The following is a 25,663-nucleotide window of genomic DNA, read 5'->3' on the forward strand; positions in this document are numbered from 1 at the left end:
GGGCATGGCAACTCACCCCAGTATTCTTGCCTGGAGAATCCCCATAGACAGAGGAGCCTGGGGAGCTATATTGTCCATGGGGTGGCAAAGAGTCGGACATGAATGAGAGACTAAGCCCAGCTCAGCAGAACAAACCAGACATCCTACTTGCAGCGTAAGTAAAACCAGAGATTAGAAACTACAGCATATTTCCTGCTGCTGCTGTAAAAACAGAGATTAAAAACTACAGCATATTTAGGAAGCCAAAAATAAGTTCACCACCGGTGACTCTCTGGAAGGGAAAAGTTGAGAAGTGTGTTGATTCTCTCTCTCTCTCTCAACTATTACACCCCCGCCCCCATGTGTTGTATATTTGATGTAAGGAAAAGAGCGTTTTAGGCTTGTCAAAGGCTTAGATTCTAGTCCTGACTTTGCCAATAAGCAACTGAACAGAATGTATGTGAGAGTTCTAAACTGCTTGGGTTAATTCTTCGTGAGTCTGCCATTTGCTAGCTCTGTAATTTTGTGCTGTTACTCAAACTTTCTAGAATATAGCAGGGGCTCAGTGTTAGCCAACTGTTACCCACTCGGGCACAAGGGCACGAAGCTTACAGTACCTGCCCTTTCCCTTTTCTCTTTCTCTTCCGCTCTCTCCTTCTTCCTCCTATTCTAAAGGGCTCTCTTGCTCCCTCTGCGGGCCGACGGCCACAGTACCAAGCCTTTTGGTTGCTATGGGTACCGAGGTAACGCGGTAACCAAGGAGACCAAGGCGGAAGCTTTGGGCTGCTGGCTGCGGCTTGCTAGGGTGACGCCGACGTCTGGGGGCTCCAGGTGGGTCGGCTGGTTGCGTTAGCGGCGGGCGGTGGGCTTCGCAGTCAGCTTAGCGGGCAGCGCGCTGGGTCTGGGTGGTGCAGGAGCGGGCGGGACGGCAGGAAAGGAGACTGGACTCCGGGGAAGCTCGGGGAGGGGGGGTGGTGCAGGCCCAGCAGGTGTTAGTTGAGCACCTGCCGTGTATCTTACACTGGGCCAAGCACGCGGGCTGCAGGAAGTGGCCTGACTTCCGGAGTTGAGCGTCTTTTCTCCAAACAAAAGACTCTTCAGGCAGTGATGCTATTGGATTCATGAATGGGGGTGAACCCCAGATAGTGAAACTTGGGGCTTCTTCACATCACTTGTACCCTTTCTATAATGCAGACTGAAGAATGAGGTCTTTTGAATGAAGTCTTTTGAATCTTGAAAAATTTCGTTCCCTGACAAATCATTTTCACGCCCCTTTTGTGACCTTCCTTCTGCCTGGGCAGCCACATGCAGGCACTTCATTCTTAGAAGTCAACTCTTCCCAAGTAAAGATCTTGGTGAGGGGTGACAGATTCCTGAGAAATCTGAAGCTGTGGAAGTTTTTTCTTTCTCCAGTCAGCGTTAGAGGAGCTCAGATATATACGTTCACTTACAAGTGTTTATATATGCAGAGGTAGCAAGACGTTAAAACAGTATAAAGTTGGCTACCCAGGATTAGAACTATGCTAACTATGTTTATGGAAGACGAAACACATACACACACAAACATACGCACACACATACCTAAACATACACACACACACACCTAAACATACACACACACACCTACCTCTGCTTCCCTCTAGCACCTTGTCTAGAGTGCTAGAGGTCTGTCCTGACCTCCCATAATATTGCCAGCTGTGTCACAAATCAGTTATTTGAAAGAATCTTGGTCCTTTATTTCCTTCAAATCACTTAATACTTCCCACAATTGCTTGCTTTTAAATTTTTTCCTACCTCCATCAGAGTGTAAGTTTAATGAGGGTTAGTACTATCCTTGCCTGGTTCACTTTGTTCCTCAGTGCTTTACCTGGTATATGACACATGGAAAAGAGAAAACAAAATGATCTGTTGAAGTAGAAAAGAGGGTGTGTTTGTTTTAATTTTTTTTCCCGTTGGGTAGATTATTCATTGAATTTAAAGCAGTGGGAAAAAATTAAATACTAAAAACTAGCACATTGTTGGAGAAGGCAATGGCACCCCACTCCAGTACTCTTGCCTGGAAAATCCGTGGACGGAGAAGCCTGGTAGGCTGCAGTCCATGGGGTTGCTAAGAGTTGGACACGACTGAGCGACTTCACTCTCACTTTTCACTTTCTTGCATTGGAGAAGGAAATGGCAACCCACTCCAGTGTTCTTGCCTGGAGAATCCCAGGGATAGGTTTAGCCTGGTGGGCTGCCGTCTATGGGGTCACACAGAGTTGGACACGACTGAAGTGACTTAGCAGCAGCAGCACATTATTACTGTTAGTACACTGTGGGCACTCTACTAATTGCTGGGGATTCAAAGTTCAGTGGTAGGTCTGCCTTCAAATATTTGGGATACTTCGGGAAATAACCTTTATATAAGCAAAGCAGCAAAAAAATAAATAACACAAGACAGCATATAGTAGCAAATAAGTGTAATACACATTATTACACATGTTCTTAAAGGACAGAATCTCACTTCTAATGGAAGAAACCTTCATGATAGAGGTGGCCTTTGAACTGGGCACTGACAAAATAAGGGTGGTGAGCTGAAAAAGTGGAAAATAATGCATAAGGCTTAGGAAGCTTGGAATGTATAATGGAAGATCTTAACTACTAAGCAGAGTAGCTAGGTATTTTTTCCTTGTGTTTAGGGGGAACTATTTAGAGACTAACTACATGGGAGCAATTTGACATGCACTAGGGTTTCAGTGGTGTCTAAATAAGTTGCTGTAAAATTTAGAAAATAGTTTTGGTTAAACAGTTCTTTTTATGACAGGTTAAGTTACAATAGTGGGAAAAATTTGAATGATATAGATTAGTTATTTTAAGTTGTAGATTTTAAGTCCAAAGAGGATCTAACAGGACTGAGAATAAAATCATAACTTCTGGTTTGTCACCAATCTTTGATGGGTGCCTTAATTTTTCTAGGCCTGAAAGATATTCACAAGAGAACACCTTGGATAACAGTGGCATGTATGAGAATGGATGGGAGAAATAGACTATCAATATATAAAAGGACTTAAGTTTCTGAAAGGTATGGTTTATAAAGTTATAACATTATATGTAATCATATAAAGTTTTTGTTGATATAGAAGTAATAATAATTACCCATTACTTTATTATTGTGCCTTTCAAATGACTTTTTAAGCTCCAGAAGAGTTTAAGTCTGCCCCAGAGGCTCATTTTGTTAAAAACAGACTTGAAATCAGAGCAGCTATGAATAAAGCAGAGCCTTACTGCTCCCCTCACTCACTTCTCAAGGTAGTTTCTAAGACTACCCCTTTCCCTGAACCCTGAGCTCTCTGAAGCCCTTTAAGAGCTCACAGCTTTATAGCCACGAATCAGAGATTTTGTTTGATATTCTGCAAATTAGGGAGGAGGAGGCCCACAGCATCTTACACTGGATAAACAAAGAGGCTCAGACCCCTGTTACACAAAGGTCTCTTAAGTATAAACTCGGTATCTTTTAATATTATCATTTTTATTTTATATAAGAAATATATTAAAATGTAGTTTATATACAGTGTTGTGTTGGTTTTCAGGTGTACAGCAAAATAATTCATATATATGTATATATACACTCTTTTTTAGATCCTTTTCATTATAGGTTATTACAAGATATTGAGTATAGTTTTCTGCGCTATGCAGTAGGTCCTTGTTGGTAATCTATTTTGTATATAGTAGTCTGTATATTTTATCCTTTCTCTTACCCTTTCCCTTTTGGTAACCATAAGTTTGTTTTCTATGTCTGTGGGTCTCTTTCTGTTTTGTAAGCAATTTCATTTGTATCATTTTTTTTAGATTCCACATATAAGTGATATCATATGATGTTTGTCTTTTTTCCTCCCTGGTGACTCAGACAGTAAAATTTCTGCCTGCAAAGAGATGCAGGTTCGTTCCCTGGGTCAGGAAGATTACCCTGGAGAAGGGAATTGCTACCCACTCCAGTATTCTTGCCTGAAGAATGCTATGGACAGAGGAGCCTGGTGGGCTACAGTCCATGGGGTCGCAAAGAGCTACACACTGCTGAGCGACTAACACTTTCACTACTTCACTTACCATTATAACCTCTAGGTCCATTTCATTCCTTTTTTATGGCTAGTAACATCCCATTGTCATTTTCACAGAACTTCTTTTCAGTTTTAGAAATTATTTTAAAAGGATATCTTACCCCTTGATGTAAAGCCAAACTTTTTCAGTTTTTTGTAAAGGAACCTGCACATAGAAGGTAAAAAAAGGGTGACTTGGGTACCATTTAGTGCTGTGAGGGAGTGCCTAATTATCTTAATTGGCTGAAATATTGAATGCAGCCATGATATTAATCCCTGATTTGCTTTCAGAGCCCATGGTAGGAGAAAATGACATGTACTTATTTAGTAGGCCACTCAAGCACAAGATATTATGTTATGGATGTGTGTTTATAGTCCTTTCTTTAGCTTTTAAAAAAGATGCTAATTTTAAAATATTATATATAACATAATATTATATTTTAATATTAAAATATATTGCATATGTAATATATATGTATTTAAAATAAGGATCATATCAGATAGATAAAATATTACCATTTTTTATTAATTTAAGCAGTTTTAATTAAATTCATTTTCATTTAATATTTCCTGCTTGGGTCTTTAATTCTTAGTACTATGGTAAGCATTTTAATCTATTCAAAACAGCTTGCTTATTAGACCCCTTTAGTGTGTGCTAAAGTAAGGAAAAATCCTTATTTATTGACTTTTAAATCTTCAGGTCTAAGATTATCTGGATGGTTAGAAGAATCAACTAACCTTAGAAAAGATAAGTTTTCTGTTACATGAAAACAGTGGTTTCCCAAATAGCCCATTCTGCCAATGGTGTGATGGTAAATTGTCTTTGCCGAGGGCAACTTTTGAATACTTTGAGTTTCCATTAGTAAATTTCTTGTTTCCATTTTGTGGTGGCAGGCCTAGATCTTTGGATTGCTTTCCCAAAGTGGGAACTTATGAAAAAGGATCATTTAGAACATCATAGGCTGGAGGGTTCCCTTTTCTCCACTTCCTCTCCAGAATACATTGTTTGTAGATTATTTTGATGATGGCAATTCTGACTGGTGTAGGTGATACCTTTACCGTTGTAGCTTTGATTTGCAGTGCTGCACTCAATATGCCAGCAAATTTGGAAAACTCAGCAGTGGCCACAGGACTGGAAAAGGTCAGTTTTCTTTCCAATCCCAAAGAAAGGCAATGTTAAAGAATGCTCAAACTACCACACATTTGTACTCATCTCACACGCTAGTAAAGTAATGCTCTAAATTCTCCAAGCCAGGCTTCAGCAGTATGTGAACCGTGAACTTCCAGATGTTCCAGCTGGTTTTAGAAAGGGCAGAGGAACCAGAGATCAAATTGCCAACATCCGCTGGATCATGGAAAAAGCAAGAGAGTTTCAGAAAAACATCTATTTCTGCTTTATTGACTATGCCAAAGCCTTTGACTATGTGGATCACAACAAACTATGGAAAATTCTGAAAGAGATGGGAGTATCAGACCAACTGACCTGCCACTTGAGAAACCTGTATGCAGGTCAGGAAGCAAGAGTTAGAACTGGACATGGAACAACAGACTGGTTCCAAATAGGAAAAGGAGTACGTCAAGGCTGTATATTGTCACCCTGCTTATTTAACTTCTATGCAGAGTACATCATGAGAAATGCTGGGCTGGAAGAAACACAAGCTGGAATCAAGATTGCTGGGAGAAATATCAATAACCTCAGATATGCAGATGACACCACCCTTATGGCAGAAAGTGAAGAGGAACTAAAGAACCTCTTGATGAAAGTGAAAGAGGAGAGTGAAAGGCTGGCTTAAAGCTCAACATTCAGAAAACGAAGATCATGGCATCTGGTCCCATCACTTCATGGGAAATAGATGAGGAAACAGTGGAAACAGTGTCAGACTTTATTTTTGAGGGGGCTCCAAAATCACTGCAGATGGTGATTGCTGCCATGAAATTAAAAGACACTTACTCCTTGGAAGGAAAGCCATGACCAACCTAGATAGTATATTGAAAAGCAGAGATATTGCTTTGCCAACAAAGGTCCATCTAGTCAAGGCTATGGTTTTTCCAGTGGTCATGTATGGATGTGAGAGTTGGACTGTCAAGAAAGCTGAGCACCAAAGAATTGATGGTTTTGAACTGTGGTTTGGAGAGGACTCTTGAGAGTCCCTTGGACTGCAAGGAGATCGAACCAGTCCATCCTAAAGGAGATCAGTCCTGGGTGTTCATTGGAAGGACTGATGCTGAAGCTGAAACTCCAGTACTTTGGCCACCTCATGTGAAGAGTTGACTCATTGGAAAAGACTCTGATGCTGGGAGGGATTGGGGGCAGGAGGAGAAGGGGACAACAGCGGATGAGATTGCTGAATGGCATCACCAACTCGATGGACATGAGTTTGAGTGAACTCTGGGAGTTGCTAATGGACAGGGAGGCCTGGTGTGCTGTGATTCATGGGATCGCAAAGAGTCGGATACAACTGAGAGGCTGAACTGGACTGAACTGAATTGAACTGAATAATGAGCAATATTAATCATCTTTTCATGTGTTTTTTGGCCATCTGTCTATTGGTGGGAATGCAAACTGATGCAGTCATTATGGAAAACTGTATGGAGATTCCATAAAAAAAACTGGGAATAAATCTACCATGACCCAGGAATTCCTCTACTGGGCATATGCCCTGAGAAAACCACAATTGTAAGAGACACACGTACCCCAGTGTTCACTGGAGCAATATTTACAATGGTCAGAACATAGAAGCAACCTAGATGTCCATGAGAGACGAATGGGTAAAGAAGTGATGATGCATTTATACAATGGAAAGTTAGCTATAAAAAAGGAAAGCGTTTGAGTCAATGTAGTGAGGTAGATGAACCTAGAGCCTCTTATACAGAGTGAAGTCAGAAAAACAAGTATCATACGATAACACATATATATGGAATCTAGAAAAATGGTACTGATGAACCTAGCAGAGAATAGACTTGTGGACACAACAGGGGAAGGTGAGGGTGGGATGAACTAAGAAAGTAGCATCGAGATACATACACTATCATGTGTGAAATACTGGGAAGGTGCTAAATAACACAGGGAGCCCAGCCTGGTGATCTGTGATGACCTAGAGGTGCAGAATGGGGAGAGGGGAGGGAGGCTCAGGAGGGAAGGGACATATACATATAATTATGATTAATTTGCATTGTTGGATGACCAAAATCACCACAACACTGTAAACTGACTTACAAACAAAATACCTGAGCCGTTCTGGGTCATATTGTGTATACGTATCTGGGGGAGAACAAAGTTGAGGACAGAAAAATGACGCAGTCTAATAAATCAGGTAACGAGAAAACTTTCCAAGCAACTACTGAAATTTTGCTCTTAAGTTTTAAGAAAAAAATATTGATCAAAGGACATATGGAATTATGAGGTTTGCATAATAGTTTATCTGTATTCCCCTGGTTCCGTTAGGAGACTGAAGTTTTGTGCTTTGCTATTCTTCCTGCTCGCGTTGTTATAGCCTTGTTGTCTCAGCAAAGGTGACTAATTCTCTGTTGGTTTTAGGAAAGGAAATAGGCAGAACAGCATGACTCACAATTATATTTTTCCTTTTTTCTTCATGTGAGAAAATTGACTCATGTGTGTGACTTGATAAAACCTTTAATTGAGAAGAAGCCTTACTAATTGCATTCAGTGAAGTGAAATGCCCACTGAATAAGCCTATTTACTGGTTAAGTAACATTATCAGCAGAGCTCTAAATCTGAATTATCTTACCCTAATGAAATTTACAGATTTTTCTTTCATTTATTTCTGTCTTCATGTATCCGTTCAGCTTTACGCATAATGTGCATACACATATAAAATTGTATTGTATATATCAATGCATAAATGAAACTAAGGCAATTTAAGTTATTGTAATTAATCAGACATATTAATTTGGGGGATTCTTTTTTTTAACGGTAATGATAATGATTACATTATGGAACTTTTCATGGAAAACTTACTGACAGCAGATTGAGGATCTGGCAGTTGGATTTCTGATAAAAACCAAAAAAGGATATATAGAATATGTTACTCTATGTTCTAGAATTTTTAAAAAGATATCTTTTGTAGCCTCTGTTTGATAGAAATGAGACGAAAGTTTTACCTACAAAGAAAGCAAATTTGGATTTTCATTCCTGTGATTTCTTTAGTTCTCTTTGACACTGATTTCAGCTTTGAAATACAGGACCGGATGGTGGATAAATGAGTCTGAGTTTGATGTCTCTCCTAGTACTTTCTCCTTTCAGAATGTCCCACGGTATTGTCTTTATTTGTGTGATTTTCCCCTTTGATTGTGAGTTCTTTGAGGGAAGAAACCATGTCTTATTTACCATTGTGACTTCAGGACTCGCAATATGCATCAGAAAGGAGCAGCTGAATAACTGTTGATTGAAGGCGCAAATAAACCTAGTCTCATGATAGAGCCATTACGTTACTTACAATGTAAAATTATTTTGTATAATTCCATTTTGGAATTCTCTTCAAAGAATAAATTCCTTCAGAATTTTTCCAAAGTAGTAAAAATCTACCCTTCCAGGCTCGATTTGATTTCTGGAGGCAGAGTAATTTGAAACTAGATTTGAGTGAACAGAATAGTTGCTCCTGCTGGACAGTATCATTTTTAGTTTTGAAGGAGGAATAGCAAAGTAGATTTGTTTGTTTGTGAACTCAGCAGACAGTCTCAAAACGGACATTCCAAAAATGTTTTGATCAGTGGTTGCATCATTGAAATTATAAAATAACCCCCCAGAGATTAGATTCATTCGATTGTGTGGACTTTAACATTACAATAGATTTACATTTGATTACTCCTATTTTATTACACTTGATACTCTATTTACTCAGGGTTGGGAAGATCCCCTCGAGAAGGGAAAGGCTACCCACTCCAGTATTCTGGCTTGGGAAATTCCATGGACTGTATAGTCCACGGGGTCACAAAGAGTCAGACATGACTGAGCAACTTTCACTTCACTCACTGCTACTCTGATGCTGTCTCTCCTGAGTCTTTGAGCAAAGCTTCCAGATTTATTTCCTGTTCTTCCTTATAAAATTTTCATACTGAATTAAGTCAGTCAGAAAAAGAAGGAGAAATATCATATAACATCCTTTATACGTGGAATCTAAAAAGAAATGATACAAGTGAACTTACTTACAAAACAGAAAGAGACCTACAGACTTGGAGAACTAACATGGTTTCAGGGGTGGAGAACGGATGGGAGAAGGGCATAGTTGGGGAGTTTGAGGTGGATATACACACACTGCTGTGTTTAAAATGGATAACCAGCAAGGACCCACTGTATAGCACGTGGAGCTCTGTTCAATGCTGTGTGTGGCCTGGATGGGATGGAGTTTGGGGAGAATGGTCACACGTATATATGTGGCTCGGTCCCTTCGCTGTTCACCTGAGAGTGTCACAACATTGTTCGTTAATCCACTATACTTCAGTGCAAAATAGAAGGTTAAAAAAACACAGGTTTTATCAGGGACTCTCATTAGCTACATTCTGTATTCTGTATTCCAAATGCTTTAACTAGGCACTTAAGTCACCCATATTGGGCCTCAGCCTATGTTTCCAAATTTACACCTACTTTCCCCTCTCCATTCAAGAGCTGCTTTCCCCCCGCGGTGAAGAAAGTTCATCCAATCCACATGTTCATATATTAGCCTCCTTTCACATTAAAGCCCCAGGTTAAATGCTAGCCAGCTTGATCTCTTCTTTGGCTCCCTTCTTATATCTTTTGTAATTATACAAAAGCCTTCTTATAGCCTTTTGTAATTCCTACCTTGTTTTATGGTGTTTATATATAGATCTTTTGTGCCCTGTTTGACTCTACACTATGTGAGCCAGAAGGCAGATCTTCTCCTTGAGTCCCTCATATCTCTCAGTTTAGTGCTGTGCGTATAATAGAGCCTGAATAAATATTTGTAGGGGTTATGAGCGCATATATAAAATGATGGTATCAGATAGTTTGAGCATTTATACTATGGACTCTATGATATTGCCTCTTATATTTAAGAGTGTCTGAACTTTGAAAGTTTTTATTCATGTAAAAATCTAATAATTGTGCATATGCTGTGCTTAGTTGCTCAGTTGTGTTCAACTCTTTTGCGACCCCATGGACTGCAGCCTGCCAGGTGCCTCTGCCCTTGGGGATTCTCCAGGCAAGAATAGTGGAGTGGATTGCCATGCCCTCTTCCAAGGGATCTTCCCAACCCAGGAATTGAACCCAGGTCTCCCACACTGTGGGCGGATTCTTTACCAACTGAGCCACCACGGAAGCTCAATAGTTGTGCATGAGATTCAGTAATTCAGCGTTACAGAGTAAATGATTCTAGAACCCTGAATAACTAAGATACTCAGGAAATAGGGTGTTCTGAATAATTTAATTTTCTGGTTAACTTGGAGTTAGGCAAAAAATCTTTTTCTGTTTCATTTCTTGTTGAAAAATTCTTTCTAAATATGCTAATTTCTGATTGTAGGCAGAGTATTGTTACAGTTTTTTGATAAATGAGATTATTAGACTGCCTTAGGGTAATTACTGCATACCTTAATTCTTATTTTACATTATCATATATATATATATATATATATATATATACACACACAAAGTTTTTGAGCTTGAATTGTGTTTCTAAGGTTCTTTTCACTATATTTAGCTCTGGATTTTATTTTTGTCTGGGAACAAATATCTGATATGTATATTTTTGTAATCTTAATCATAGAAAGAGTCAGAATATGTGCTCTTTTTGTTTTAATGAATTTATTCTTCACTTTCAGTTGAACGTTTCCACAGTCTTGTGCTTTGTAATTTTTGGTAAAATTTTTGTTCCATCAGATATGTTATAGCTATAGCTGTATTAGTATGTAAATATTTGTATAACTTATATTTAGCATATATAATAATTTCTTGTTGCTTAACCTTTGATTTGACCTCTTCTCTCAAAATTATTTCTGGTTTAAAAGTTTTCCTGAATTATATGTAGTTTCAAATTTGTAATGTAATCATTTTACCTCTGAAGTAATCTTTTGCCTTTCTTACTTTTTCAGAAGTTTTCAAAAATCACAATAATCTTTAGGTAATACTAAGAAAATCATGAACACCAAAGATTTTGTGGTTCTTCCACGGGGAAAACCTGGAAATTCTGTAAAGCTAAAATATAAGTAAGTACATATATGTTTATTACTTAAGTAGAAGCAGTTGCTAAAGTTTCTATATATTATAATTTAAATACTTTTGATGTGAAACTGTTAGAGTTGAAGTTAAATTTTGTCAATTCTCATCTCCATTTTCTTCACATTGCTCTATTTTTATAAGAGTAGGTTTGAAATATTATAAATCTATCATGGTTTAAAATGAGGACTAAAAATATTTATGGCACAAGAATCTATGCAAATTGGGATCATCAACTATTGAAGCAATTTAACAGTTACTAATTTTACTAACACTTATTCAAAATTATAAAAGAATCACCCTGAGGAACTGAAAGAAGTTGAATTTGAGAGAGACTGTCAAGGTGAGAAACCTTTAAACAGGGAAAAGAAATCACTAACTACACTGAGCCTTGACTAGACGGATCTTTGTTGGCAAAGTAATGTCTCTGCTTTTGAATATGCTATCTAGGTTGGTCATAACTTTCCTTCCAAGGAGTAAGCATCTTTTAATTTCATGGCTGCAGTCACCATCTGCAGTGATTTCGGATCCCCCCAAAATAAAGTCTGATACTGTTTCCACTGTTTCCTCATCTATTTCCCATGAAGTGATGGGACCAGATGCCATGATCTTAGTTTTATGAATGTTGAGCTTTAAGCCAATGTTTTCACTCTCCTCTTTCACTTTCATTAAGAGGCTTTTTAGTTCCTCCTCACTTTCTGCCATAAGGGTGGTGTCATCTGCATATCTGAGGTTATTGATCTTTCTCCCAGCAATCTTGCTTCCAGCTTTTGCTTCTTCCAGCCCAGCGTTTCTCATGATGTACTCTGCATAGAAGTTAAATAAGCAGGGTGACAATATACAGCCTTGACGTACTCCTTTTCCTATTTGGAACCAGTCTGTTGTTCCATGTCCAGTTCTAACTGTTGCTTCCTGACCTGCATACAGGTTTCTCAAGAGGCAGGTCAGGTAATGTAATGTATCTATTTCAGTGCTACTCTCTCAGTATGTATACTAATGGCTGATTCATGCTGATATATGGCAGAAACCAACATAACATTGTAAAGCAATTATCCTCTCATTAAAAAGTTCTAATGAGGTGGATGAAACTGGAGCCTATTATACAGAGTGAAGTAAGCCAGAAAGAAAAACACCAATACAGTATACTAACGCATATATGTGGGATTTAGAAAGATGGTAACAATAACCATGTATGCAAGACAGCAAAAGAGACACAGATGTATAGAACAGTCTTTTGGACTCTGTGGGAGAGGGAGAGGGTGGGATGACTTGGGAGAATGGCACTGAAACATGTATAATATCATATGTGAAACGAATCGCCAGTCCAGGTTCGATGCGATACTGGATGCTTGGGGCTGGTGCACTGGGACAACCCAGAGGGATGGTACGGGGAGGGAGAAGGGAGGGGGGTTCAGGATGGGGAACACGTGTATACCCGTGGCAGATTCATGTTGATGTATGGCAAAACCAATACAATATTGTAAAGTAATTAACCTTCAATTAAAATAAATAAATTTATATTAAAAAAGAAAGAAATTAAAAAATATATATAAAAAAGTATATCAATGACTACCCTTGCACTTTGCAATGTTAAAGGACATTATGTTGAATCAGTTCTCTTAGGAAGGGTACCTTCTGTCCTATATTGCCTGGAAGATGCATTCAGCCTGAACCAAGCAATTCTGGGTATTGTGGGAATTTCAGGACTTGTAGGGGTACCAAAGGGTTCAATGTACTCTTCCCCTTTGAGGTTATCTAGAGTCACTGGAAATTTCCAAGGCCTTCCTCTCAAACATTATTCAGGACCAGCCAGCATGGGCTATGGGCGGAGTATTGATTTTTTAATTTTAGTTGCTGAGTTCCTTGATCCAGATCAATAGTACTGTGGTTACTTAGTGTCTTTAGAGCTTTCCTAACTCTCACTTCACCTTTGAGATATTGTGTGTAAAAGCGTTGTGTCAACTGGAAGATGTTATATGGCATTGTCATTATTAGGTTTATTAGCTTTTGGTAGGGAATGGAGCTCTCTAATTGCTAGTATTGCCAATTTTCCTTTTTTTAGTGCAAAAGAAATGGGCCATGCATTTTGGTGATCTGTTTTAAGTCTGTGTGTATTTACCTTTAAACATTCATTCAACATTTGTTAAGTACATATATTCTACACACTGTGCTAAGGAATGATGGATACAAAAGGAGGAAGTCACAGTCTTTGCCCTCAGGTAGCTTGTGGAGGAGGTGAATATATAAAATCGTATCTTCAAAGTCATGTGAAACATGGTGTGATATTAAAACACAGGCAATTATGAGAACATAGCCCAAACTGCTAGGGCAGAGGTGAGGAGGTCTTCAAGTTTTGCCTGAAAGATGCAGTTACTTGGGTGGTTGCTGGGTGAAATGTCTGCAAAGGCACACAGACACGTAGTCTGGGGACTTTCAGGCATAGCCAGTTCGCTAAGATGTATAGAACAAAATTGGAGAGAATTGCAAGTCGCCTAGTTAATAAATTAACTTGTATGCCACACTAAGGAGTTTTGGATTTGTCTTGGAGATGAGGGGGCGTCCCTGTTCCCTGGCCTGTATGTCTCCTTGATTTACCCATGATTCACAACCTATAGAGACTAGGCTTCGATCCCCCATTCTAAGGTCATTGCTCTGGAGTTTCTTTTCTTGCCCTTTTCTTGTTCCAAGTTTTTTGTTTGTTTGTTTGACATTGTCTTCAGAAGTGTCTTAATGTTGTCTGACATGTTAGAGTTCTCCAACTCCTCTCTCTGTTTCCCAGCCTCCACGCAGTTTTAGTGGCTTGTTTCTGCCTCTCAGATTTGCTGCGTTGACATGGTCTCTTCACGTGGATCAACTTCAGCTGCCCTTCTGGGTCTGCTGTCTCCAGGAGGAATCTTCTATCTTGTTCCAGACCCACAGAATCCCACAGAATCAATATGACCACTTGGTCAGGAGGCCAGTTCCTTTTTTTAACCACAGTGAGAACTTCCAAAACATTAAAATTTTGTAAGCAAATAAGTGACACAGTCACATTTGTGCTTTTGAACACTTCCTCTGGAGTCCATGTAGAAAGTGTTGTAAGCCACTGAGACACTGGGCCAGTTAATTCTGAACTGTGCCCACAGCCCACCCCAGAGTGACCTCTATCAGGAAACAGGCTCCTAGGGTTAGCTCAGGTTCCTTCCTTTTCCCTTCCCTGATCAGTCTTTAAGTCCAGTTAATTTTGTTTCCTTATAGTTCTCGAATGTTGCCATTTTTGTCCCCACTGTCTCCATCTAGTCAGAGCAGCACAATATTAGGTTTATGGAAATAGTCTCCTAACTGGCTTCCTCACTCTCAGCTTTGCACCCTCTAATTAATATTCCATTATACAGCCAGAGTGATGGTTCTTAAATGCAAGTCTGATCAATCCTCAATTCTCTTAAAACTTTTCAAAGATTCTTCCTGCTCATGGAGCACAAATCCCAGTTTCTCATCACGGCCACAGCTCCTCATGATGCGGCCACTGTGCACCTTAGCAATTCCATTTCTTGTCACTTTCCCCTTCATTTGCTTAATGTCTGGGGCCGTGGAACTCCTAGTTCCTGGACCCATACACCACTGTTTTCTATTTGTGCCTGCACTTTTCTTTCTTCCTGGAATACCGCTCTCACCACCTCCCTTTGACCAGCTAGGTCCTGTCATCCCTTAGGGCTCAGCTTAGTCTTCACTCCCTTCAGGAGCAGTTCCGACACCCCCAGGGGCTAGGAATGTGCCCTTACATGCTCAGGTGTCTCCCTGTACTTTTTCGATGAAAGCACCGTTACACTGTACTTCAGTTACCGTCATGCTTGTCTATGTTCCTTTCTATGATGGAAGCTCCATTGGGTCCCACATCCTGTCACTTACAAGTGCTTGTTTGTAGTTAGGGCTGAGTTACTTCTTGTGGAACAAATATAATGAAAATAATGCCTCTCTTTCTCAGTTTCTTCATCCACTTCTCTGAACCCTCTGTATAGCTTTTGTCTCCTCTTACTTTCCATTTATCTCCCTGGACTTGGGGTCATATCTTTGACTCGCTTGCTCTTTGGTGACTGCTCGCTACCTCTGAACTATTTCCCTTTCTTATTTATTTTTATTATTATTTCTTCTTTATTTTTATTTTGGTTCCTTGCCATAGCACACATACCCAAGTAGCCCACATTGCTTAATTATAGTAAAGCACCAATGAAATAATGAAGAGATTTAAACTCATGACGGATAATGAAAGCTAGAGAACTAGGTTGGTTTACTTCTAAAAAACAGAGAGAGTGAGTGACTAATGCTGACAAGGGACCAGAGTTGTAAGACAAAGGAAATCAAGCTGTCAAAAGCCTGATGAGATTAAGACATTATTACAGAATCTTTTGTACAGGAATCTGTTAGAAGGCTCTGCTCTATCCTCAGGAAGTTTTCTTTTTGTTGCTTTCCTTTGTGGAAATAGTGGTGCTTGCCTCAGTTTCAATTTATCCCTTTGATGGCTTATCAACCAAAACTCTTAACAGGTGCTTTTTTCCTAATAGGCTCTTCTCTCTTTCTCTCAAGCAAACTCTTCTCTCTTTCTTTCTTTTGTATTGTACATACATGGCATAAAGGTAGAAATTTATTGAAGTTTTCCAAGATGATTTATTTAGCAAAAATATGTATTCTGCTTATACAGAATAGTTATTTTAAACACTATGATTCAAACTATTTGAATCCTTTGAAGGCAGTATGAAAATTAGAAAATGATTTTTAGTTTATTTTCTATTTGTGTGTCATGGATATTTGTGCATATATAAAGACATAGCTCATGCATAAAGTGAATATGTGATGTGAAACTTCTAGCAATGTAATATGAAAAATAAAAGTCCAAAGTTTGAAGTTATACCTTGCTTGAGGAGAATATTAATTGATGGCAAATGCTAGCTTTAGAAACAGTATTTCAAAGACAAAAAAGGAAATAGTTAAAATATGCTATCACATATTTATTACTCCTAATTTTAATTAATTTTTTTAATTAAGGAAAAATAGGACTATAAAATTATTTTGCCTTTTTTCTTTTTTTGGGGAAGGGTTTGTTTGTTTACCTCAAATGGAATTTTACATTTAAATCATCTGCACTTATATCTTGTTCAGAAATGCTCAAGAACTGAGAATGGAGAAAGTACAACTAGAGCTGGAGAACCGAGAGCTGGAAAAGAAACTACAAGAGTTCCAATCAACAAAGAACAAAGAAAAGGGAGAACGAAGGTGGGTGACATTTTAAAAGAATTTTAGATAAATAAACTGATTTCCTTATTATAAGCTGAGGTCCTTCTGTCAAGAACTGTTTTATGTTTGTGTCAGGAACTTCCAATTCTTCACTGGTGACTCAGACAGTAAAGAATCTACCTGTAATGCAGGAAAGCCGGTTTCGATCCCTGGGTCAGGAAGATCCCCTGGAGAGGGGAATGGCAACCGACTCCAGTATTCTTGCCTGGAGAATTCCGTGGAGAGGAGCCTGGCAAGCTACAGTCCCTGGGGTAGCAAAGAGTCAAACATGACTGAGCGACTAACACGTTCACTTTTTTTTTCCTTCCAGTGATGATCTGTCCTGAATGAATCCTTTTTGGATTTTACTGATGAACAAGCAATATTAATTTGCCCCTCATTTTTCTAATTGTGTTCCCTTCCTCTAAACCTTATTTGGTCTTGCACACGTGTCTGCTAAGTCACTTCAGTTGTGTCTGACTCTTTGCGACTCTATGGACTACAGCCCAGCAGGCTCCTCTGTCTGTAGGATTCTCCAGGCAAGAATGCTGGAGTGGGTTTGCCATGCCCTCCTCCAGGGACCTTCCTGACCAAGGGATCAAACCCACGTCTTTCATGTCTCCTGCATTGACAGGAGTTTTCTTTACCACTAATGCCGCCTAGGAAGCCCACACTTTCTTATTTCTCTTTTTACAGCACTCTTCTTAACCAGTTATAGTTTGGAATGTTGGGGCTTCCCAGGTGGCTCAAAGAATCTGTCTGCCAACGCAGGAGACATAAAAGACGTAGGTTTGACCCCTGGGTTGGGAAGATCCCCTGGAGTAGGAAATGGCAACCTGCTCCAGTATTCTTTCTTGGAAAATTCCATGGACAGAGTAGCCTGATGGGCAGGCTACAGTCCATGGGGGTCACAAAGAGTTGGGAACAACTGAATGACTGAGCACCCACATATTGAGAACAGCAGTGCAGTTTCTCTTTGCTCCCATAAAAGTGCCATCAACAGGTGACTGCCGGTTTATGAGCAGCATATTTTTATGTATTAAAAGACTTTCGGGATAGGGATTTACATGCACACAGATAAGAGTTTTCAGACCCTCAAGTATGTTTGAAACATTGTTAGCAAATATGCTTTAGCTGAAATTGTATTAGTGAGAACTCTCTAATAATTATGCTTGCATACTTATACTAACTTTATGGAGAATTTTGCTTTGTTGTAAAAATAATAAATATAATTAAAATCAAGTATAACTGATAGTTATATAATGGAAATGATCTCTTCTTCTCTCCAGGCTGACCCCCAGCCCATTTTGCAGTACCTCTTTTAACAATTAAAATGTTTGTCCCCACAAATATCTTTGTACAAGCCTGTATATATGTGTGAGTGTGTGTGTATATGTGTATGTGTGTGCGTAGTTTTGTATTTGACATGTCTGTTACACTTTTACAAGTGAGGTCATCTATAAAAATATGTGAATGGATTCACATGCTACTTTTCTCCTTGCTATTTTTGCCACTCTTGCCACATCAGCACACGGTGATCTCATTGTTTTAATGAGTGCATAATATTTCTTTGTGTGGATACAATAGCACTTATTTTTCAGATCTTTATTAAATTTTTAGTATTTTGTGATTATATATGCTGTCATGAATATGCTTCTGCATATATTTTTGCTTATACATGTACAAGTATCCATGGGATACTTGTAATTTTAGATCAGAGTATATGGCAGCTTACCTTTTGGTGGATACTGGAGAACTTTTCTTTCCAATAGATTGCAAAAGTGTCTAACTGTTTTCCTGTGGAAAATGAGGGTGCATTCATATACTTTTGGTGTTGTTAAAAGTCTGGTAGCCAGACCCTGTGTATTCAATTTGCTTTGTTCAGTACTCAGGTGATGATCATCAAATATCTGTGAAGGACCTTCTGAACTATTAAAGAAAATTCAGAAGTTTATTATAGTTTCAGTAGTATTTATCTTTAGAGAATAAGTCTTTGCAAAAATGTTTATGACAGAACTAAGTCGCTTGAGTTGTGTCTGACTTTTTGCAACTCTATGGACTGTAGCACCCACTAAGCTCCTCTGTCCATGGGGATTCTCCAGGCAAGAATACAGGAGTGGGTTGTCATACCGTCCTCCAGGGGATCTTTCCAACCCAGGTATCAAAGCAACGCCTCTTATGTCTCTTGCATTGGCAGGCAGGTTCTTTACCACTAGTGCCACCTGGAAGCCTTCATGATATACACATATCTAACAAGCAGAGCACTGGCTTTTTTTTTTTTTTAAAGAAAAACTAATTTTATATTGGAGAGCATTGGTTTAATCAAAGATATTTCAATGAGGTACATCATCCCAGGTGACAAAGTTTATTGTGTGTCTTGGTGTTCTTATCCTAATGATCCAACGGCCAGTTCTCTCATTTTTATTGTTATTTTTGGGTTTTTGTTTTCTTTTTATTTTTTTGTAAACTTCACTGCTTTGGACTTTGGGCTCCTCAGCGGACCGCGAATATATCTGTAAAACGGAGTTCCTGAAATTAGCCCCCAAGAGTAAGTTTCCATTAGTGGAGGAACCTTTTCTAGATGTTTTCAGAAGTGTTCTAAAGCTTGGCTGGGTTTTCAGAATACTAAAATGCTTTTCTAAGGTCACATAGATAGTAAATGTCATAGCCCAAATGAGAACCTGCCACTCACTGGTCAGGAAGATGGAAGTTTGGTTTTCCAGTCTTGGTTTTATTATTTATTATCTCTGTGACCTTGGGCAACTTTTTTCTCATTATTGTTTAAAATGGGACTTGGGCTTCCTGCTCTGTTGACTTCAGAGGATTTTGTGAGGCTCAAATGAAAGTGCTTTGAAACTATAAAATGAAACCTTTTGCCTTCTTAGCAATCTCTGTTGCCTTTCACTGTGGGAACTAATTTGAAGTCTTAATAAGGCATTCATCACATAGTCGATCTGCTGAATTTGGGGGCAAATTGCTTTGCTTCCTTTTTCTCTTTACATTTGTGAACACTTAGCTTTTAAAACTACATGGCAATCTTTAAAATTTCTTATAAATCAGTAAAACTATCTTTAGTCATTGTAAATGTCTTTAAAAATGAAATTCTTCATCTGTGTTTGGACATTTCACTTTTATTCATTTCTTTTCAAAACTTCCAAATATAGTAGAGTTATATTTTAGAATTACCGAGGCTATTGTGGCATTATTGATATTTCATTTTCATTTTATGGTGGTCTGTTACATGTTAACAACTGAATTTCCATTTCCTGAAACAGGGAAAATATATTTGTTTTCATTAAAAGGAGAAATGTATTTAGTAATTACATTTTGTCTTCCGTTGATATATATTGAAGGTCAAGTGGATATCATTGGAAATCTGGACAAGTGGGCAAATTGGGTAATCAATCATACACAATGTCACAAAATAAAGGAAATGTTATTAAGGTAAGAGAACACTATTTGATTCTCAAGCAGTTTGCTAAGAATATATAAATTATTTTTTCAGAATTTGTCTTCCCTTCCATACTTAAGAACCAACAATTCTTATTTTTAAAAGCTTTGCATATTATTGGATTTTGATTAAATTTTATGAGGTAATATGCAACTTTCACTGTTCAGATATGTTTTTGTTTTTCATCTGCATGTTGAATTTTAAAAATTCACCTTCAGTTGAATTTTTCTAAATTCAGTTTCTCCTTTCAGTTCCGTTCTGGTTTTCAAGTTTGGGAAGTAGAACTACATAGTTCTGTATTAAAGTGAAAGTGAGGTTATTTGATATAACAAGTGACAGACTTTTTCTGCCTTTTTATTGTATCACATTTATTAAATACGTTCATGTTCTGCTTGAATAATAATTATTCTTAAGTTGTTGATTCCATGTGTGAAGATACCCGAGGGAAAACTGCTTTAAAATTTCCCAGCTATAGAATTTCTTTATCTTTACTGTGTATTTTAAAAATGACATTACGTTATATTTAAGGTTAAAAGCAAAGGAGTATCCTTATGTAATGAAAACTGTTTTGCTTCTGTATTCTTTAGTACAAGATCCGTGACTTTGTAAGTTTTAACTTATATAGCTTTTTCCTTTTTATATACCTATCATTAAACTTTCATTGGACCGGTTGGCATCTACAAATATCTTATTCGGCACTTCTAGCCTTTTTGGCTTTGGAAAGGCATTTTATTCTTTACTGTCTTTGTCTTACAGAGATATGTGACTTTAATTTTTGAGTTAAAAGTTTTATAATCCACTTTGCATTTTTCATTATCTTTCTGAGACATTGTTCCAGGCTTTAGATGTTGTAAATATATTAAAAGTGCTGACTCTTTGTGATTATTGATTTATTTGTTCAATAGCATTTATAAGTTCCTTCTTTGTCTCATAGTGAATTCTCCTTGTTCTCAAGGAGATCCTTATGTAATGTAGAAGACAAAGCACATATGAAAATATCTATAGGAAAAGTCACTATGTAATTTTTGCCATTTAGTGTATGAATCGTTTATGCTTGGGAAATAATAGTTTGCCTCTAAAATATTTGAGAGTGTGCTAGATATATTTGTTAGGAAAATTGATGAATAAGTCATAATGCCAGTTCCCATAAACCTCATAATTGAGTAGGAGGGTGAAAGCATGGGGTAGGGTGGGGAGGCACAGAAGGTGGGAGATAAAGGAAGATTGGACAGGATGGGAGGAGCACTGAAAACCAGACTCTGAGTCTTGGCTTTTTTCACTGGGTGAATGGAATTCCCTAAGAGTTTTGAAGCCAAATTTAAGGTAATGATGTGTATTGGCTGATCTTCTCAACATGCAGTGCATTTGGACTTTGTAAGTAGGGTATAGAGCAAGTGATATTCACATTCTTTTGATCATGTACCATATCAATAAAGAATTCATTTTGAGAATGAACTTTCTATCCACAATTTTTTATTTGCTTATAGATATAATTTATTTATATGCATACTAATTTACTAATATGTCATGTGCATTGTAAAACAAAATATGGAAATTAATCAAGGATGATGTAAATATGAAGAGATGTTTCTTTTTCTCTCTTTGGTCTTCTCCTGAGCTCCCTGAGGCATGCATGTATGCTTCTTTTGAGGCCACTGGTACAGAAACAGAGGGACTACTTATGAGACTATTAAAAGGTCAGATGAGAAGAGTTTGAATTAGAATGTAGCAGAAGAAATATAAAGGAAACATGGAACCAAACACGATGAGAAAGGAAAGGAGGAAGTAAAATATATGTGATATTCCAGAATGAATTGCCTAGGAGATAGAATAAATAATGGAGCTGGAGAAAATTTTCTGGTGTTTAGATTTAGGCTTCTTCCCTCTCTTTCTTTCCCCAGACCTATTGAGGTATGGTTGGCTAATAAAATTACATTTAAAGAGTACAACATGATGGTTTGATATACATATACATTGTGAATGGATTTCCCCCGTTGAGTTAACTAACATATCCACATTTGCTTTATTTTTTATAAGAATATTTAAGTTCTACTCGTAACAAATTTCAAAGACTTGGAGTTTTGTTTGCACTCTAATGTGCTGGCTGAAGCTGAGAGAGTAAATATGCCCCCTAAGAATTTATAAAAAAGGAGAAGAAAGGTGTGAAGGATAGAGGGCAGGTATGAAGGATAAAGCTCAGAAAATATGGAGGCAAAGAAAACTTTAGTATTTGCTCACTACCTGTTTTTTTTTTACCAACCAACAGTGCTTTTCCTGTTTTATCTCTTTGAGTGCTTGTATCACTCTTAAGAGACAGTTGCTCTTTTTCACAGTTCCACAGATGAAGTAATTTAACACTAAAAAAGTTGAATAACTTCCTCATGTCAAAGGTCAGGGCCCAGGTTTGGAATGCAGGTTTTCAGGCTAGTTCTAAGATAATTTGCCAGCCCTCTAGTGAAAGGAGCCTGAGAAGAGAAAGAATGGGAGAAATAGAGTCAAAATAATGTAATTTCAAACAAGATAAAAGTCAAAGAGAACATCTTTAGAAAAAAATGGAGAAGTCAACCTTGACGGATGTATTTGTAATGAAAAAAGTTGAGTATAGTTTTATTTGGATGTTTTTCAGCTGGGGGCACTTTTGTCCCCCAGGAGACACTTGGCAATGTTGGGACATATATTTTGCTATCACCACCGAGAGGGATATTTTTGGCTAATGGTGTGTAATGGCTACAAGTCAGGAGTACTGCTGAACATTAAACAATGAGTTGGGCAGCCCTCATAACAGAGAATTATTTGGCCTAAAATAGTGGTACCAAGGTCACAGAATCCTGTGCTAGACAATATAGATTAAAGTCCTGACTCATCTAATTAATTTTGTGATTTTAGACAAAAATGTAACCTTTTTAGACAAAAATCTAACCTGTAACCTTTCTTGGTCTTATGTTACCATGTTTGTAAACATGCATAACAGTACTTGCTGACTACTTCATAGAGTTTTGAGCAGTGCATGAGATAATATGTATGAAACCAATTGTAACATGAACTGAAAATCATGTTAAAATGGTTATTTACAGAGAATGAGAATTTTTAAGAATGATATATTTGATTTGATGGTTGGGTTGTCATCAGATGTAAGAATTTATTTCAAGTTCTTGAAAAAGAAAGACAGGTGGCAACGAGTAAAGGCTAAAGTTTCAGTGAACATGAGAGCAAAGGGCGACCTGTCAAGGATTTAAGAGACTCAAGGAAATTCTTTATTATGTGGGAGACGATGTGAGCCATTTTGTAGCTGAGGGATAGGTTGGCTAGTGGAGGAAACACTGAAGATGAAATGAGAGAGGTGCCAGTTGCTTGGGGTTTTGAAGAGGTGGCTCCTTGAGGAGGGCTTGACCAAGGGAAAGAAGGCACGTTTCCTTGAGACAGGAAAGATGGAAAACAGGTGACAGTAATGGTACATTTTTAGAGGTTGCTTTTGACAGGCAGTGAGGCAGAAAGCTGCAGAAAAATCTTTTATAGGAAAACCTCAACCTTCTTAGTAAATTTGAAGGCAAGATCAACTGTTCATATTAAGGAAGGGAAATGGGGGTGAATTTGAGTTACTGGGAATGGAGAAGATGTGGAGTTGCCACTGTGGGAATTACGTTTGAAGTTTAGTAGCAAATGAGCAAATAGGTTGCTGACGAGCCATAGGAGCCCAGTAGGCTTGTTTAGCCTGGATTTGTAGAGGACCCAGTAACTAATGGGGCTTCCCTGGTGGCTAACATAGTTAAGAATCTGCTACTTGTGTGGGAGATCCAGGTTCAATCCCTGGGTCAGGAAGATCCCCTGGAGAAGTGAATGGCAACCTACTCCAGTATTCTTGCCTAGAGAATTTCATGGACAGAGGAACCTGACAGGCTACACAGTCTAAGGTGTCACAAAGAGTTGTATACAACTGAGCAACTAACACTTTCAGTTGCTATTATTTCATCACAGTGATAGGTAGTTATGGGATGTCTAAAAGGAAGGAGGTAAGGAGATTGTGGTTAGCACTCAGAGAAACTCTGAGTTTGGGATTTTGAAGGTGTGGCCATTCAGCTTGCTGCTTAGGTCCAAGGTTTGGTCATAATGGTCAGGGGGCTGAAGAGGCACTTTAGATATGCATAGCAGTCAGTGCGTAGGAGGGTTTTCAGCATCAGGATGTCAGGTGAACACAGGCATTGAGTCTCCAAGACCATCACCTGAGAGAAGTGATGGAGAGAAGTACTGAGCAGACTGCTGAGGTTCAGGTGGAAGAGGATTCAGGGTACTGGTGAAGGCAGTGAATGGATGGTGGGAACTTCAGTAGAGGCAACTTGGCTGAATGATGAGAGCAGAACAGTGTTCTGGAAGCAGCACTGAGGAGCAAACAGGGAGAACATTTTCCTTCTCTCTGGGTGAGAGCAAGGGAATAGAAATGTAGCTAGTCCCTCTGGAGAGTCCTGTGGAGAAGGTTGTGTATGAGAAAGGTGAGTCCAGTTACTGTGAACTTTTGGAAGAGATATGTTAAGGAAAGGTTTAATGCATAATACAGTTAATTGACTATTTAATAAGGGTTTCATGGAAGCGTGGGGCAGCCTGGATGGAAGGAAAAGTAGTGGAGAATGGCAAAGGTTAAGTAGCTAATTGGACTAAGAATGAGACTGTTGGAAAAAGTGGCTTGTGGAAGGAGCGTGGACCCAGCATGGCAGTTTAGGACATTAGTGGCAGTTTGCAGGCATTTGTGAATGCTAGGGAGGCCGATGAAGACAGCAGAGTCTGACCCCAGTGGCCCAGAGGATATGTCTGAACCTCTAAGCTGTCCTGGACCCTGATGGGACCCCTTTAGCATCTCCTGGTGGAGGCATAAGTTGGCTAATGAGGTATATAGCTTCAGTATATTGAATTCCCGATGTTTTATGTATACACACATAGGCATATCCATATATATATATATATATATATATATGTATATATATATATGGATGTATGTATATGTGTGTGTATGTGTTCTCAGCCATGTGAGCATTGAGTCCTGTGAGCATATAGTCCATGGGGATCACTGTTTGTGATCCCACTAGGCTCCTCTCTCCATGGAATTTTCCAGGCAAGAATACTGAAATGGGTTGCCATTTGCTACTCCAGAGGATCTTCCTGACCCAGGGACTGAACCCATGTCTCTTGTACCTCCTGCATTGGCAGGCAGATTTCCACTTTGCTACCTGGTAAGCTTTTGGAGTAGGGTTGGACCAGGGATACACACACACACACACACACACACATGCACGAAGACCTGTGTTTGCGTGTGTGTGTGTGTGTATATCCCTGGTCCAACCCTACTTCACACTCATCTTTTTCCCCAATAGATAAAAATCAGACTTGGGAGGCAATTCTATTTCCCTAAAAATAACAAGCTAGTAGTTTGTTCACTGAAATATTGCATGCAGTTTGATTCATTTGAAGTAAATATGGCTGTACTCACAGAGCTGAAAAATATTCACAAGAACAAGAACAAGCTCCAATACGTCCCTAATAATGGGTTCATTCTGCTTTAGTATGTCCATTCTGCCCAGGTAGCCTATAACCACATGTTTCAATGTATCCTTAAGGTAATAATATTGGAGAATTTGGTTATGAAAACTGGGATTAAATTATCTGTAACTTGTATAATACTGCCAGTTTACAAATAAAAGTGTTATTCACATTAAAAATGATTATTTC

At 38.5% G+C, this 25,663-nt stretch overlaps 1 protein-coding gene across 3 annotated transcripts in view; it reads left to right on the top strand.

Annotated features, from left to right (window-relative positions):
* The first annotated feature begins 724 nt into the window (after positions 1–724).
* ZBBX (zinc finger B-box domain containing) overlaps positions 725–25,663 on the top strand; it is a 122,266-nt gene continuing 97,327 nt past the window's right edge. For all 3 annotated transcript variants that reach the window (XM_012099993.5, XM_012100010.5, XM_004003191.6), the window contains exons 1-5: positions 725–810; positions 2,935–3,040; positions 11,121–11,234; positions 16,381–16,494; positions 19,848–19,938. In XM_012099993.5, the coding sequence (XP_011955383.3) occupies positions 11,167–11,234; positions 16,381–16,494; positions 19,848–19,938 (273 nt within the window). In that variant the 5' untranslated portion in view covers positions 725–810; positions 2,935–3,040; positions 11,121–11,166. The remainder of the gene's footprint in view (positions 811–2,934; positions 3,041–11,120; positions 11,235–16,380; positions 16,495–19,847; positions 19,939–25,663) is intronic.

Source organism: Ovis aries, chromosome 1 (assembly GCF_016772045.2).
Source record: "Ovis aries strain OAR_USU_Benz2616 breed Rambouillet chromosome 1, ARS-UI_Ramb_v3.0, whole genome shotgun sequence".
Classification (NCBI taxonomy): Eukaryota; Metazoa; Chordata; class Mammalia; order Artiodactyla; family Bovidae; genus Ovis; species Ovis aries.